The following is an 18162-nucleotide window of genomic DNA, read 5'->3' as shown; positions in this document are numbered from 1 at the left end:
TGCTTCTGTTAATTATGTCACAAGCATACAGTGGTGGGAAAATACGTAAGTAGTGAGGAACAGTTTGCCTGAGTGCTTTCACTTTCTGATTTTTTAACAGTTTTACTTCACTACATTTATTTGTCAGCTGATTTTACAAATAAAACCCACGATCATATTATAAATCAGCTAATAAACTAATATGCATTATTATAGATTAAGCTGCCCAGCTGTATATAAAGTAGTTGAAATGAGCTCCACCTTTACCAGCAGCAGCATTAAAGTGATGCATACATTAACACATCACTAATTAAAATCCAGTAATATAATAAATATTGTTCTGAAATAGTTCCTTCTGCATGATGGGTATCTTTCATTTTAGCACCTGCTGTGTATTTTGATACTTTTGTATTTAAAGGATAAATTCATCCAAAAATTGAGGGTTAGGGTTCAGTTATTATCTACTCATCCTCATGTCAATGAAAGGACGGGTGAAGTTTCATCGTCCACTAACCATTTCTGGACCTTCACAGCAAAACAGCGTTGCAGCATTCTCCGAAACAACTGAAGCAGATGGAGACTTGGCTCCATACAGCTCATCTGGTGTAATAGTAGTCTGTGAAAGCCCTGAGATCCCAAACGGATTTGAAAAGATGTTATTTACACTCTTTTTAAGCCAGAATCTCCAATGTAGCTGCTAAAAGCGTGCATGAGCTTGACCGCGTGTCCAGGGTGCGGAGAACGTCTTTTCAAATCAATTTGGGATCTCGGGAAATGCTGCAACACTGTTTTGCTTTGAAGCTCCAGAAATATTGTGTGAATTTCAAAACTTCACCCGACTTTCAATCCGTGTGGGAGTGAGTAGATAATGACTGAATTTTCATTTTTGGGTGCACTTATCCTTTAAGTAGGCAGGACGTTTACTTGCAACAGAGTATTGTACACTGTGATACTGCAACTTTTACTTAAGTAAAAAATCTAAGTACTTACTCCACCATTATTTACATTGTTGTATGACTACTGCTTCTTTAGTGCAAACCACAAATTGTGCCTTTATTTCAGATATATTTCAAAATAATGCCGTGTACGCTTAATGGAAATTAGTATATAACATAAATAATATGTTTTTCAGTCTGAGTCTACTTATAAAATTACTTTAATAACTATAAATATGATTAAAGGGCCTCTTCTTTAGGCCATTATGATCTGTGGCTATTGTTTTGTTGACAGCAGCGCCCCCTGGTGTCTGCAGGCGGAACGTAACCAGCCAACACTGACTGTACCACATCAGTGTGAAGATGGCGGAGGGTGAATTGAACGTGGACAGCCTCATCTCTCGGCTTCTGGAAGGTGAACAAATTCAATACAGTCTTTTATCACACGCAGCCGGTTATGCTCACTAAACCTGGCGTGGGATTTATTCCCTAACCACCGCGGTTGCTTTAGAAAACGCAGGAAAATGCGTTAGATAGTGCGGCTACCGTCAGCCACTCGGAGCGGCTAGTCCCCGGCTAGCCCAGGCTAACGGTACTGTTAGCTGGCCGTGTTTATAAACACTGTCGGCGGTGAACGCCTACATTTCTCAGTTTTCGCAGCCATAGCTAAGTTACTCCTGGGTAGTAGTTTTACTGCGTCTTGGCCTTCACTTCAGCGTGTAATTAAACTTCCTGCCTGCTGTTTTTGCTCTATTATATTTAAAATTGTGTACGGTTGTTGTGTGCCGAGCAGAGGGGGGCTGGGACGTGTGTCCTGAGCACTATGACATTAAAATACAACCAGGATCAATGTGCCTTGGCTGTAAAGCTTACACCTGTTACAAAGGTTGAGTTAATATATGTTAACCTCAGATACAAGCAACGACTTTCACCTGGTTTAAGTTTTGCCCCATATCCGTGATATACTGCTCAATTTCTATTAGTGATCTGGTTAATGTTACATTTTTGGGAAGAGGATCATTTCCACAAATAGATAAGCTGTAGAAATAGACCTCAAACACTTGCATATGATTAACAATTTCATCTGATATTGGGTGCCCTTTTTCAATAAATGCTAGACACATTTGATTTGTGAGGCAGTTTGATTTGTGTAAAGTAATCTGAACTTTTCCAGCTCCCCTCTCTCTGGTGTTGTAGGTGTATTTTAGTGGGCAGGTTGCTGTGATTCAGAGCACTCATGCACACTGGGCCCACATTCGCTTTAAATGCCTGTACTGTATTAAAACCAGGATAGGATGGATACAATGTTCGTCTGGACTTGTCCCTCAAAATGTCCTGCTGTGTTCACAATCAAATTATTGCTTTCATACTTGGTAAGTAAAGGGGGATTATTGTACGTGTCCGAGGTCCAGGTTTTGTGTTTGGCAGAGAGAGAGAGGTGTTAAAATCCTTTTGTGTTGGCCGTCCACCTGCTCGAGAGAAGGCGGAGAGTTTTCTGCTCCCCTGTGATATATCCTTTGAGTCAGACCAGACCACTAAGGCAAATTCAGCTGTCCTTGGCATACTTTCCATCAGTATCTGCGACTGTTGGATAGATGAGACACTATGCCAGCACTGAAATGAAGATTTGGTAGTTTTAGCTGTGAGATCTTGCTGCGACTGCCTTGTTTTTCTTGCAGCTTCATTTGCTACTAAATGGTGAAAGTAATTGAAAATAAACAGAAAAAACAAATATTAAATCCTTTATCCGTATTGATCTTTCACACGCTGTGTTTTCCTTGGTACTCAGCTTGGACTGCAGTGACTTGTTGACTGTGTTGCTCATATTTTGGATAGCAGTTGGACTTGGCATCTTTCACAGGTGGTCAGTTTGGTTGTGATCTTGTTTGTGCAAGATGGTGATTGTGTCTTTTTTTCCCCCACCATGCTCATAAAACAAGTGACTACACATTTACTAATTAGTTTGGATTGTTATCGCTTCATAGGCTTCTTACATAATCGCTCAGCCTTGTAATTAGTGGTGTGAACTTATTCAAGGGTAAGAATCAAGCACACGTGCAAATAATTTATGACCATGATAAATGGCCATTAAAGATCGTCATCTCTTCTTATTGTCAGTAGGTAAGACATTTCTACTAAAGATATTCCACTGCCACTGTGAAACCCCTTGCTTCTTGGTGCCTATGACAGGGGAAGGGATTTTTGTTGATTGAATTAGTCTGGATCAGTCACCTTAAAACCTTATTATGAAGGGTTTAGTGGAACTAGTCAAGACAATGCACCCTGCAGCTTAGCAGTAATGAATGCCAGGCTACTAGGGCTGCACGATACGGTAAAAAAGAAAGAAAAATCATATTGCAATTATTTTGACAGATTTAACGATTTTAATATGATTCACAATTACTGGGAAATTTGAATCACAATTCTATTTTTCATGGGAAAAACTATTTAAATCATGATGATGCGACATTTGTCAGGGTCTATACTAGGGTTGGATGCTGAACTCAGTACTTTTAAGAGTACTGACTTACTCATCTTCAGAGTAACGTTATAGAGAGAAAGAGAGAGCGAGACGTCACCCCTGCAACAAGTCACAGTGAGTCAGGTTAACACGTGCTGCAGTATTTGCAATGCAAAATACAAAGCTGACCAGAGCAACACATCTATCCTGAGGAAACATGGTCAAACGTAAAATATGTAAAAGCTGAAGAGTATACCATTTCCTCAAAGCCAGGTCTCCTGCAGCTGACATTGACACACCTGTAGCCAGTGGTGCACATAATTAGCTAGTTGAAGAAGTTGTTGTTAGAGATAACTGGGTTTTTTTTCACTGTCCTGGTTGATGTTATTTTAGCATTTTTTTTTACTAACGTTAGCCAACTCTCAGCCACTGGCTGCAACCGAAATTCCCTACTATTTTTTTAGTATGTCCAAAATATTAGCATGAAACCAATAGTACATGAATTGCAACCAGTTTACAGATAAATATTACAGAATGCAAGCACGACTGTGCTCATATTACATCAGTTTCTTCATTTTAGTTTTTCAGTTTTCCAGGTTGAGTAATCTTCTCAGAATAAAATAAGTTTCTCCAGCTGCCTCCAGGTCTTTGAACAGCTTCCTTCTTAGAAAGATAGATAGGTAACTTTATATAATTTTCTTCTTCTGCCGGTCGTATTTGATGACTTATTTTTTACAACTGGAAGGACATTTTTGTTATTACAGAGAGAGTTAAGTACCAAATAAAACTAACTTTGGCTACCCGCTAGAACAGAATTTGTTCTAGGCCAAGGCATTGTTGCAGCACGTCTGTACCTCATTATCATGCTGTGTTGTCACTTATTTTACCTTAATCAGAAAATTACAGTCTCTGCAAAAAGCCCTAGTTTGTACGGTTTTTCCAGTCTCCAGTTTAAGTTTGTGACTTTGTTCTTGAAGGGCAGAACTTGACTCCAAATTTATGTCTGTTTTTTATGGATATTATATCGTTATAAATGGAGCAAAACCTGTTTGATTTGCATCACAACAGTACATAATAGCTTACTGTATGTTTGGAAAACTCAGTCTTGAGGAAAAGCCAAGTGTCAGTGAGAGTGCTTATTCATGGGAATTAAAGTGTATGGAACACTGTGTCACTTTCTCCGCACACGCGTACAGTCACACAGCGGCAAACTCACACTCACAGTGATTTGGTCTCTGATGGTTGTAAATCCTTGTCATTGCTTCATTTTAGCCTTTGCCCCTCAATGTTCTTAAGAACATAATCTCTTTTAAAAGTGCCAGCCTGCAGAAGTGCGGGCAGTGAAAGGTTCAGTGTTAAAGCCGAGCAGGCTAAGCATCCGAGCTTAACTCGCTCGGCTCGGCTCGGCCCTGATGAGGCCTGGCCGTGGAGCGCAGAGCCCTACTTCTGCTATTTCATGCTTCATACCACGGCTATGAGGCAGTGCAGATACACTAGGTGGATGATAAAGAAAATTGATGGTGTGAAATTGATGGTGTAAAAAGCAACACTTCGTTAAGATTGGTGCAGCCCTGGAATAGAATTGGCACTCAGATTTACCATCTGTGAGGATCCATATTCCCTTGGTTCACTCATTTCTCTGAGATTTGGTTGCATTACATGACTAATGAGACGGGGACGGTGAGGGAGTCTGAGTTCATTGTGCAAGTAGCATGTATATGTTCATGTATGCAAAAGAAAGGCATGCACTAATTACACTTGTTAATCTTATTTTGAACTGTTCTCTGTTTCGCCGTTCTCTCACTTGTCATCCTTTAAGGAAACAAAAAGGAAAAGTGTTTAAGTAAACTTCCTCCCTGACTAACATGCATTCGTTTCACTAGGCTCAGCTATTCTTTAATGGGATCTTGAGTGGGCGTCTAGCTTTAAGGCAATACCAAAATGGTTGGTTATTACATAATTCTTCAGGCATGGATTTGTTCATCACTTTTGTTTTCATCGTCAATGGTTCATCTTCATGCAGTGCTTTGATGTGCCTTTTGTGACGTCAGACTGAGACTAAAATTAAAATCTCCATGCAAGTGCCATTTAATTATCATTTACTATACATGTATTGATACAGTGATGAAGCACAATTGGCCACTGTTCAATCGCCAGTATATATCTTCAGCCTAAATATTTTATATATTTGGTTCTACCCTTGTTTACCTTTGGCACTAGTCACTTTATGTATATCTAATGCCATGAGACCAGGATGCAAAATTAACTTTTGTGTTTGTTTTTACCTGGCGCTCAGCCAGGGGGGGGGGCTGGTGAATGAAGCAAATCTACCATCCACTTGCATATTTGATCGGCATTTGGCTGGTGACTGGTGCTTATTTTGTGCTTGTGACTGCTTGTGAGCGGCTGGCGTACTCTTCCTGCCTGCAGTGTTATTGAAGAATTGCTGCTAATAAAGCTCTGCTAGTTTGGCGATAAACACGTTTCATTTCACAAAACAGCTCTCTATCAGGAATATTGTAACAGATGCTTATTTGAGGGCCAGAATGGCGCTCTTTGCGAGCTGGCCGCGGTCACGAGATGTCACTGCAGCACTTTGGTATCAATGTAATCGGGAGCGCTTTGACCCCACTCTGAAGATGGTCCATCTCAGGCACAGCACGGCACAACTTGGTGCACTTAAACTGGTAATGTGCCAATTGAAAAGCCCCCTATCAGAGCCAATTTCTGCCAATACTAATAGTTCGTAAAACATCCTATTGGCACTGATTAATCGATGGAATTAAAATACTTGTTAGTTGCCGCCGCAGTAAAAGGCAGACTTTTGAAACTAAATGGAACTTCAGTCTTATACAAGCCACAAGTTACCATAGCAAAGGAAGCAGTTTTTCTGTTTAATCTCACTTTTCATATCTCTGACTATTTCAGCTGCTGACTTTAGCCAGCGTTTGCAGCGCTCGCTCCTCTTTTCATCGTTGCAAGATAAATCTGCACCCAGAGCTGTGGCTGAACGCCAGAAAGTAGGCTTAAGCTAACAGTGCAACTACACAGCCAATAAACCCACACCAGTGCTGAAGATGCAAGCTGCTCTCATAGTCTCAGCAGTGGGTTTCTTGAGTATGGCTGACACTAAGCAGCTATAAGCTACAGAACCATTACGCCCACAGATCATCAGATTTAAAGATTGCTTTGTGATTCTGACGCAAGTGAGGTTTTTTTTTCCCTTAGGTGTAAAATTCTTGTATAATGGTCCCATGCTGATGAACTTAATGGTGCTTGGGGGGGTTGTTGGCGCTGCTGTATTATCACTGACAGTATTGTGGTCTTTTCTCTCCTCTCCAGTACGGGGATGTCGCCCGGGGAAGATAGTCCAGATGACGGAGGCAGAGGTGCGGGGCCTCTGCATCAAATCCAGGGAGATCTTCCTCAGCCAGCCCATCCTGCTGGAGCTTGAGGCGCCCCTCAAGATCTGTGGTCAGTGTTCTTCGCTTGTTTAAAACCATTTTCTCACCACCTCATGTCTGGTTTTGCCTTTCAGTTTATAAAACATAAACTTAGTGCTGTGGTGTTTCTTTTAAAGCACATCTAGAATTTAAAGGTTTACTTGCATAGCCGGATAGGATAACACTTCCCTAGACTGGGTCATATATTAAGTCACTGTTTCTCTCAACTCTGTGGATGTTATAGAAGGATACATATGGGGTTGGTCAGTGCACGCATTTACACAGATTGTGTATCACTGTCTTTCCCACATAAAATGGACAGACCAAAGTGGAGCAAATGAGTGCACATTTGCAAGTGAACTCCCTCTCAACAGTTGAAATCTGCCACTGAAACTATCTCTCCCTGGCTCCTGCACATCTCTGCACCCTCCCACATGCCTTATCTCTTGCCTCCAGTGAAGCGCTGCAACCGCAAACAACTCTGAGCCCTCTAATATATGTGCCGGTCCTTGAAAATACAGTACACAAGCTCACATATAGGCCTACACACAGTTCATTCGTGGCTGTCCTCATACCAGTTCCCTCCCACACACATTTACTGTAGAGATTGTTGTTTTGTTCACCTAATACTATATCAACCTCAGATGACAGTGTTTGGACTAAATGTAATAATGGGAAACTGTAATTTGATCCAATTGATCTAATTGTTTCTAATCAAATTGGATGTTTAGAGAATGATGTTATCCATATGTCTGACATCACATTTTTCAGAACACTGACTTTTTAAAGGCCTCAGATGCTCTCATCCATGCAGACCTAACCCTGGCAGGTTACTCTGAAATATGCATGAGTTTCAGGTGGTATTATTTGTCCCTGTGTAAAGTTTCTTTGTCCCTCCTTGACTTCCTTTGTTAAGTTGCTGAACTTCTATCCTCATGCTGAATACTTTAACCCAGGCTATCAGAGTAGCACAATTGACTGTAAAGACCAAACAGTGCATGCCTTTAATTATTTACTAATGCCACATGGATCAGGTTCTGTTCCTTCTCGTTCATACATGTTAACTTTAATGCCACCTGTATCATTTTTCCCAAGCCAGCAGCTTTGACGCTTCTTTGCTTTATCATTTATTTAAACAGTATAAAACTGGATTTTTTAAAATAGAATAATTTTTGAAATAATAATAATCAAGCAATCAATTGTGAGGATGTGTTAAACCCTTTTTGCACAGGATTAGTATTACCTGGGCACCTTTAGTAGTTTGTAATAAATGTGGAGGTCATCTGTGATCTTATTTAGGGCTAGATCAATACGTTGTTTATTTTTTTATTAGTACTATTATTAGAGAGAAGTGATATTTGGACCGATAAACATTTGGAGTACAAATAAAAAATCTTAATGTAAGTAACTGCTAATTACTAGTACAAGTACAAGATACTTTACTTGAGTATTTCCATTTCCCTGCTACTTTATACTGCAACTCCACTACATGTATTTGATAAGTTAATAGTTATTTGCAGATTCAGATTACTCAGGGTAGATAGACTGTTACTTGTGACATGTAACCAGTCAGATGGTGTTGTGTGTGGGACACTGAGTGAGATCATAAAGTGTCTACAAGGTTGTCATATTCAAGCACAGCCACGAAGCATCTTATACTTGATCAAAACGAGCTGCAAACGTGTATTTAAGCTTGTAACACGTGCAGAACATGGGCAAATCACCTCTAAACTATATTCATAATGTGGCGGCCAAAGAACAGACGCTCTGCTTGTGAAAGTTGATCTTTCTTGGAGCCTGTGCTAAATGCGAATGCGCCGCACAAAACATGGGGTGGTACTTTGTAAATCATATGCGGTTCCCTAGTAACACTAGTTCAATACAAATAGGGCTTTAGATAGTAATTTTGTTGCAAAAATAATCCAGACGGATGATAATGATTAACAACAACCTGCAATCAGAATCCTCGGCAAAATTACCAAGGGGTTGGATGCTAACCATAATAGCACCTTACAGTTTCAAAGCCAAATGTAACTGATTTGTTAGCCTGTTGAATTAGCTGAAGAAAGACCGCAAGCTTGCATCCTATATTTACACTGTCACAGAGTTTATGTTTGCACTCTGTGGGAGCATTTATCATACATGCTCAAACTCTGGGAACAGTGTCAGTGTTTGGGCTGAGTCCAACAGAATGCCTTTAAATATTTTCTGAGTAAAAGCAGGACCGACTTTCTTATTTTAAAGTTGATGATATAATTAAGAAATCTCTCTGAAGTAACTACTTCAGCCATATTTTAGCAGAATATGCCTGACAGCGTGCATTCAATTTCTCAATCTAAAGTCATTTGGATTCATAGACTGGATGTGTAAAAGTATCCTGGTCTCAATGAGGATATAGATTTGATATGTTTTGATATTTTTTTCTGTATATGCTCCCGTCTTTTCACATTATTTTATTTTTTGTATGTTGTGGACGTGAATTTTTATGCCATCTCATCTCTTTGTTACCTGGTATGCTATTATTTGGTTCACATGATTTCCTCTTATTGGCTGGTGCTACTATATAGGTGAGGCCACATCATGCCGTTTGTTGTTTGGAGCCTTGATGAAGATCTAGTGGTCGAACCCTTTTGTCTTTTTGTTTGCCTGGCCTTTTATACTGAAGGCTTTTTAATATTTCCCTCCTGACTTGATACATTTTTTTGTATTTGGAGTGCATCTGTTATTTTGAAGTTTTCAAAGAGCACCAGACACAACTATATCTACATGGTATTACATAGAGCAACCAGTCATCAGCACATTTATTTCTGTGATTCTCTTTTTTTCCCGTCAGTTTGTCGTGTGTATCACGAGGTGTTAGATGTATCCGTAAGGTGATATTCTCACATCTTGCTATTGATCACACTGTTTTTAAGTTTGAACACTTGAAATAAAACATTTTATATATTATTACGTCATTTATTATATAGTATTTCTGCACACTTTTCCTCCTGTTGTCTTTTCCGTGTGAAGTGGATCCCTTGTTATTTGAAAAAGAAAACGTATATCAGCAAAACAAACTATAGTACAGTTATGGACCGTGAGCCTGTTTGCTTTGAAATGTGCTCTAAGCAGTATTGTTATTTTATTACTTTAGATATCATTAAGAGCAGCATTATTAAGTGTTCCTCACACCTTGGTGCTTTTGAACCAGTTGAGTATCTGTCTACACAAGGTCATGCAAAAGGATTAACAGTTTTACTACTTAAGTACAAGTGCTGTAAAGCTCGGCTAAAAATGTAATGGCCATCCCATCATGCGTACACAGGCAGTCTTTGTTTTATTGTTATTTATTTCATTATGACTGATCTATTTGTCTGTTCAGCATAGGAGCAGTCAGCATGACATATAACATTAATGTACCACACTTGGGGAGTCATAATATGCAGTGCTGTGTCATTTAATTTATGTAGAGTTGAGTTATCACCATTGCTTTCACATTGCGTTGTCCTCTGAGACAGATCGTGCTCATTTATAACACTGACCTCAGGTTTGGCGCTCCGTTTTTTCCAACTCTCAGCCTTTTGCTCTGCTTTTTAAACCCTAAATCTCTGCTGCTATTCTCGGACTGTTTTGACACTGCAGAGGCAGTGCTGAGTAAATAATTCACTGTCATCCTACAATTCCTTGTGATAGGGCAAGCAGGGGGGGCTGCCCCATAAAAAAAGCCAGTCTTGGTGAAGCTCACAATTTCACGTTCAGCCATGCAGCAACTCAACCAGGAGTCGAGGAACGTTAGTGTAAAACTAACCCGAGGTGTCTTCTCTGGAGGCAGACATTTCCACCCGATCTAAAGGTCGTTGCTAAGGCATGGCTGTTGTTGTTATTATTGCAAACAGGCTCAACCGAAATTAAAGACAGTCAATGTCAAAGGTGTGGGAAAAACAGTGAAAACAGCAATAATGCTGAGAAATAGAGTGGCGAAAGAGTATTATTTTTAAAATCCAGTTAATCCGTTTTTTACTACACCTCAGCTGCAGTTAGCACTATTCCTACAAAGTTCACTAACCCTCAACCGTCTCTGCAGAGATTACAGTTTATGTTGCCATGTCTCTGACTCTAGCAGTTTATCCGAATGTGGCTTTGTTCCTGCTTTTAATTTCCTTTTCTGTGCACACTGCAGCAAAAATGAGCAAAGCTAATTGTTTATGTCTCATGTCCTGTTTTGGTGCAGCACAAACAAGTTTGATTGTTCTCTGTATGTTGTCCTCTGTATTTACTCTGTCTCTCTGTGTTTTCCTTTTTTGTCCAGTATGTGTTGCAGACTGCCAAGACTAAAAAAAAATCTGTCCGTTGAAGTCATATTTATAACTTTTAATGGGTCTGTTCCAGCTTTAAGATTAGCATTAAGACTGTCACAAAATCAAATTTTCACTACATGATTGTAATTGTGGCCAAAAAATAATCACAATAACAATATTATTGCAATATTTGTCCAGGCTGGCAAGCTAACTCTTTTTCGATGCCGGTAGAGTGTCTCGCTTTCATCTGACATCCGCTGTAGCCATACAGTGTGGTAGTTGCTAGCTAGTTACTGTGTCATCTTTCCTTCTTTTTTCTGTTTAGGGCGGCTGGCAATCAGCATTAAGTTGCATTACCACCTCAGAAATGATTTAAGAGGCGCCTGATTATTTACACGATATTATCATTTGCGTATTAACATGATATCAGTATTTTATTTTCAAATATCACGGTTATTGTCAAAACCGGTATATTGGGACACCCCTAATTAGCACAATATAGACTTACACTGTAATGTATGCCCAATGACAAAATATTAAAGATATGACTATGAATTTTGCTGTTGTGGCAGACTAACGGAAGACAAAAAGGCACATTTTTTGCTATAAAACTGAAAGCAATATTAAAAACAATTCTTTTTTGGAAACATTTTTATGATACACGGATCCCTGCTAGCCACCTAGCATCACCTTTTCCGTGAGAAGTTAAAACTCAAAGTAGGACATGAAAACGGCAACTAAAGTTTGGAAATGTTTAAAAGCTTTCCTGGTTTCATACTGACAGCTTGTGGACCATAATGCTGCAGCACTGTATTAATACTTTAAGACCATGTTTCTTTGAAGTTTGGATATTGTATTATTAATGTAAAGGATTGTGAAGTTGTTACCATTACCAGCACTTGAATCAAAACTTTAGATGGCAAGCTGGGGCTGCGTGTCCAGGGCAAAGAATGATTGGTGTTGAAACACAACTGGCTCAGCACAACATGAGCGCTTGAGTATAAGATGAAACCAGACTTCAAACATCAGAACTGCTCCTTTAATCTTTCATTTGCACGGAAAAAATGTGTTATTGCATGCCATGCTGAGACACAGGCAAAAATAAATGTAGGCCCGTAGCCAGATAGGTTTGGTGCCAGTCGTGGTTTGCGTTTTGGTGCCTAGATCACTGACGGGCATAGGGGAATAGACAAAAAGCATGCCAGCCACTCTCATGATATAAAGTTGTAATTTTTGCTGGTCATTTTTGTCTCAGGGTCAGGCAGCTGCGCAGTTTAAGAAGGCCTATTATTTCATTTTAATTCGCATTTGGTACCATCTTGTAATGAAGCACTGCCTTAAAAAGAGTGTGGCACATAATTTTGTGTCCCATTTTGGTCACAATGAAGCCTGTTATTATTGTCCTGGCCTTTCTGTTGAGGCTCCCTGCATTCATCTGGAGCACTTAGCCCAAATTAGAGCAGCTCTGAAGTTGGTGCAAGAGGATATAAAAGGAAGCAGGTCTTGGCTAGGTGACGGAGTGAGGCTCCCCCGTCGAGATCCTTTGGTAAGACTGATGTCACAGAGACAAGGTTGACCCTGAATCCTGCGAGAGCTGTTAAAATTAAAGTTAGTTTGTGTGGCTGTGTGTCCTTTATTTTTGTGATTAACCTGGATCGTCAGCATTCTCTCCCTTGGTAGCTCATTTCCCAAGGGCCACGGCATTGATCTGGTGACAGTTGTAATGGCTCATTTTGTGTGTGTATCCTTGGGCCTGCAGCTAAAGTCCCAGTAAAGCATGGGCACAGTCATATATTCTCACCAACCTACATGTCTGGCTGTGTTCTGAAAATCAAAATGGATTCAGAGAGATAGGAGTTGGTGTGTGTATATGCAGTGTGTGAGGCTAACATGTGGTTTGGAGTTACAGAACCAGAAGTTTTTACTTTTGTGTTAAGTCCTGGGATTTTTTTTAATGATGTTCTAGCATGTTTTCATGAGCTCAACTAGGGTTTTCCCAACTACAGATTTTCCTAGTCGACCAGTAGTCGTTACCTCAAGACATTAGTCGACCAGTCGTCGCACTTTTATGATGTTACTTTAATTCTTTAAATGTATATTTTTGGTGAAAGGACCAAAAAGCGGCCGGTTAACATCACGGACATGAACATGAACACGAACATGAACATGCACTTGTCTTTGTCCCTGATACTTTCATGACAAAAGTCTCATGGAAGAAAGTTTTATCCAAGCCCTAATGACAAGGTCCAGCTCCCACATGGAGTTTGAGAGGTTTTTGTTTTCTTCTTTTTTTGTCTGCAACTAATGAAAACTTGGATGTCTTAGACTCTTCTCATTGACTAAGGGCTTAGTTAACTGTTAGGGGTCTGCACTAATCTCTACATCTACATCATCACTGTTGTAAATAATTTGGTCTTAAATTCTCATTCTTTTCCCCTCTAAGTAGCTTTTCCTTCTGTAATAATTTTATGTTAATCAGCCTGTCCTTGTGCCTGCATCTTCAGTAAATAGTCATACTCACATCTTGTCTTCCCTTCTCACCCTCCTTTTTTAGGTGATATCCATGGGCAGTACACAGATCTACTGAGGCTGTTTGAATATGGTGGCTTCCCTCCAGAGGCAAACTACCTTTTCCTGGGCGACTATGTGGACAGAGGGAAACAGTCGCTGGAGACCATCTGCCTCCTGTTGGCCTACAAGATCAAATACCCAGAGAACTTTTTCCTGCTCAGGGGCAACCACGAGTGTGCTTCCATCAACCGCATCTACGGATTCTATGATGAGTGTGAGTTGAAATAAAGTCACACAGCCCTGAAGCACATATATAGTTATGTTCTAATAATGTGTTTGTATGTGTTCCACCAGGCAAGCGCAGGTTCAACATTAAGTTGTGGAAGACCTTCACTGACTGTTTCAACTGCCTCCCCATTGCTGCTATCATTGATGAGAAGATCTTCTGCTGCCATGGAGGTAAAGAAGTGTTGGTATTTCCTGTGATTTGTCCCAAATACACACCAGAAACCTCTTGATACTCTTGTAGAAAAAATATTCAAAGCAACACCAATCAAAAGTAACCTTTTCTATTTTAGGTTTATCGCCTGATTTGCAGTCAATGGAGCAGATTCGCAGGATCATGAGGCCAACAGATGTGCCTGATACAGGTACTGTGTGTCTGCATGCTCATAGCTCATACTGAAAGTGTTCACTTCCTCTGGCTTTCTCCCTAGAATTTAAAGTTTACCTTTAAATGACAGCCAGGCTCTCTCTCTTCCTGAGCGGATGACTGTTACATCAGTCACATCATCATTCTGTGTTGCATCAGCAAAGCCAGCTGGATTCTTAGCACATTCTTCCCACAGCTGTCTGTCCAAGCTCTTCCTTGAACTCTTTCCCCTTCTTCCTCTGTGTTCCTCAGGCCTGCTGTGTGACCTGTTGTGGTCAGACCCAGATAAGGATGTACAAGGCTGGGGAGAGAACGACCGCGGGGTCTCCTTCACCTTCGGGGCAGATGTGGTCAGCAAGTTCCTAAACCGCCATGACCTGGATCTCATCTGCAGAGCCCACCAGGTAATTATAGATGGAGTGAAACCTGTATGTGGAGAGTAAATAAAAAGGCACACAGCAAGCAATTGATCTTTCGTAGAGACTTAAAATTGGTTGGCCATGCACTTACGTGATAGCTGACCTCCATTAGTTTGTCTGTCTTTGGCACAAGTAATTACCTAGGCTGAAGCAAAGACACAGACACCCGAGTTAAACCACATATTAATAGATAGACCTTGTGCAGCTGAGTCGGCCCCCAGTTTCCTGCTGCTATTTCATTTCTTTTCTCCATGCATAATTCATTATAATTTCATTTAGCACTCGGCTACTATCTATTTTTTGCTGGAGTAAAATAATATGAAATGCAAAGAAAGAGAAACTACTGTATGCATTTGAGACACTGACGTCAAGTGTCTTAAACCTGATTGAGGTTGAAATGTAAACATTCTCCTTGTTGGTTAAATCGGCCACAGCTATTTCAGCTCTGAGTTGGGCGTTTTTTACATTGATTCAGGTGTAGGTGGTTTTGTACACTCAACCCTAATAGCAATGTCGGATTTTGAAACTAGCTGAAGATCTGTTTTCTTGGTATCGATCGATGTAGGCGGCGGAATAACGTCACATGTCTTCAACAGGTTGTGGAGGATGGATATGAGTTCTTTGCCAAACGCCAACTGGTCACACTTTTCTCCGCTCCAAACTACTGCGGGGAGTTTGACAATGCAGGTGGCATGATGAGTGTTGACGAATCCCTCATGTGCTCCTTCCAGGTAGGAACACATATACATTGATCCCTTTTTCATACAAAACACATTATTTCAGAAACGCTCACACATGATCTCCTCTCTGTATGTGTGTCTCATTTTTTAAAGATCCTAAAGCCCTCAGAGAAGAAGGCAAAATACCAGTATGGTGGTGTAAATTCTGGTCGGCCTGTTACCCCACCTCGCACCGCCCAAGCCCCGAAGAAGAGGTGAACGCGCAGCCTTGGCTCTTCCCCCTTCCTTCTCGCCCTTGTCCGTCCCCGGTCTGCCATCGCGGCAACCCCTGTAACTCCCCTGTATAGCGAAGATACAGGGCTTATCTAATTGCCCAAATCTTTCTCCTCTTTCTTCACCCCCCCTCCCCGACTCCACTGACAGCTCTTTTCTTAATGTGTACGTGTACATAAATTTGCTGTGACCAATCTGTTTCTTTTTTTTTTTTTTGCCTGTTTGTTGGTATTTTTGATATTATTAACAGATAATCTCTTTTTTTTGTGTGTAGTTTTACTTCCAATGCCATTTGAGGTTTTCTGAAGGTTGTGTGTCGTGAAAGCAAATGCCTTCTCTGTGAAGAGGGGCAAAAGTGACTGAGTTAGACAAATTCTTGTTCAGTTAAATGAAAAACACAGTAGAGATTGAACTTTGTTTTGCCTTGACCTCTCAAAAAGCGGAGAGAATCCTTCCAATGTATTTCAATTGAGACCGAGGGTTTCTGTGCAATGCTAAAAGCCGTAGACACAAATAACATTTCTCTGATTCCAGTTGGAACACGTTATAGCATCTGCGGTAAACTTGTTATTATGCACATTTTATATATTTAAGCATTGAACAAGTATACATCCCCACGAGTAGCAAAGAATGTGAAGAGACCGGCGTGAATGAAAAATAGAGGCTAAATCAGAAGCTGCTGGCAGTGGACAAGCTCTACCCGGACACAACGCCCTCTGGGCATCGATTCCTCCGCTCCGTTATGCCTCCCTGTGCCTCGACTCCACACCCACGCAAACACATGCCGCTTCTCACACAGAGCTGGTATTGACATTTTCCTGGGTCTGTTTATTTTTTGTTCTCATCAAGATAATTTCCCCCATATGATCCTCCTGATTTATTGTGAATGATGCCAAGAGATTTCTTTTTTCATTTTGTGCCCATGGAAAACTAATATCAGTCAGTTAAGGTCAGTATTTAATCTGCAGACATACTGGATAAATAGTGCATTAAAAAGTGCTTATATAATTGTCCTCTCTATGTATGGAGAAGCAGATAAGGATAGAAAATAACAAATAGCACTGGTTGCAGTTTTGCAAGTGTCTAACTTATCTAAGTAAGTCTGTACAGTGTTAAAAAAAAATCTAATTAAACAAAAAGCAAGCTCCACAGTATTTAAATTGTTTAGCGCTGTGTTAAAGTGCACACAATAAACAAACATAGTGAAGAAAGTTTGCTCTTGGAAGCTTTTAGATAAACAAAATGCCAGCTATCCTCCTTTCACATCACACAATCTGTTCTGGTAAGGAGGAAGAACATTGGTGGAGTCAGGAGTGGGTGGCAGCACCAGGCTGTGTTGCTATGTGATAGTGATGCCACCTGGTGTATAAATACAGTAGTAAAGAACAAAATAGTACAAATCAGATCAGACAGCTCAGGATGGGCTTTTGATGACATCGCCAGTACAAAATGTGTCATTTACCACAAGGAGGTACTTCAGTTCGACAGCTTGGAAGTTAACTTCAGTCTACTGCAAATAAGATGCAGTTGATCCTTTGTGGAAAACAGTTGCCTCGTTTCTTTTCTTTCTTTTTCTTTTGCTCTTTGTGGTATTCTTCTTTCTGTTGTACTTCTGTGTTCTCTATCACATTGTTTACTTTTTATTCACTTAATTTATTTCCTATTAATGATAATAAGAAAACAATGAGGTGTTACCAAAAGCTGTTTTGCAATTTGTACAAGTTTGTTTGAAAGTCTATAAATTCAATTAAAATGGATGGAAACCAAAATTGTTGTCACCTGTTTTTTTTACTGCCGTCTTGTCACGAATGCTTTTCCCTCTATTCCCTTCAACATACAACAGAGACTTGATACTCTTCTACAGACCAACAGAGGTAAAAATCAGTTTGATTTTTATAAAAGGAAGTGTCACAGTGGTGGAGTGAAACTTAATGAAAAGCTCAGGAACTCTTTAATTTTTTACTCCAGAAGATCGGCAGCAGGAGGCAACAAGGAGCGGCCAGGTGGATGTGAGACAAGATCTAAGCAAAGAAGATCCACAGGCCCACTGAGAGAGAGAGGAGAATGCAGTATTTGATGATGCTCTGCATGCTGAGTGTGGAGAGAAAAGATAATAAATATGTATGATTCCTGCAGTAAAACAGGTTATCTGTTTTAGGTATATGTGAACCAATAGCCTTTCTGGTCAGACTTTGCAGATTCAGATTATTAACACAAAATACAAATCAGCTAATAAATTATCATTAATTACAATCTTATATACATCATTCTGAAATGGGATATTCAACACAGTGAGTCCTCCTTTCTTCTTGGTCAGTGATGTATAGTAACTAAGCACATCTTCCCAAGCACTATACTCAAATACAATTTTGAGGTACTTGTACTCCAGTATTTCCATTTTTGCTACTTTATACTCACTACATTTTGGAGGAAAATATTACTACTTTAAACTAACTACATGTATTTACTTTGCAGATTGCATTTTAAGTTAATTGATTTTATCAGCAATAAAATTAAGATAAACACTTA

The 18162-nt window shown here is 40.0% G+C and overlaps 1 protein-coding gene across 1 annotated transcript; it reads left to right on the top strand.

Annotated features, from left to right (window-relative positions):
• The first annotated feature begins 1246 nt into the window (after window positions 1-1246).
• Window positions 1247-17402, top strand: LOC141010736 (serine/threonine-protein phosphatase PP1-beta catalytic subunit-like). Its single transcript, XM_073483821.1, has 8 exons — window positions 1247-1329; window positions 6718-6849; window positions 13653-13883; window positions 13964-14068; window positions 14188-14259; window positions 14514-14665; window positions 15277-15411; window positions 15514-17402. Exons 1-8 carry the CDS (start codon window positions 1278-1280, stop codon window positions 15616-15618), a joined length of 984 nt encoding a protein of 327 aa, XP_073339922.1. The 5' UTR covers window positions 1247-1277; the 3' UTR covers window positions 15619-17402.
• The last annotated feature ends 760 nt before the right edge of the window (window positions 17403-18162 follow it).

Source organism: Pagrus major, chromosome 16 (assembly GCF_040436345.1).
Source record: "Pagrus major chromosome 16, Pma_NU_1.0".
In the NCBI taxonomy this organism is placed as follows: domain Eukaryota; kingdom Metazoa; phylum Chordata; class Actinopteri; order Spariformes; family Sparidae; genus Pagrus; species Pagrus major.
The sequence above is the reverse complement of the archived record's forward strand: the minus strand, read 5'-3'. Positions and strand labels throughout refer to the sequence as shown.

What these genes read in the sequence shown, in the direction of transcription:
- LOC141010736 (XM_073483821.1), top strand. Translation starts at nt 1,278, where the DNA reads ATGGCGGAGGGTGAATTGAACGTGGACAGCCTCATCTCTCGGCTTCTG. An exon ending in CATCTCTCGGCTTCTGGAAG is followed by an intron (nt 1,330 to 6,717) that starts GTGAACAAATTC and finishes TCTCCTCTCCAG; the next exon opens with TACGGGGATGTCGCCCGGGG. An exon ending in CTACGGATTCTATGATGAGT is followed by an intron (nt 13,884 to 13,963) that starts GTGAGTTGAAAT and finishes GTGTTCCACCAG; the next exon opens with GCAAGCGCAGGTTCAACATT.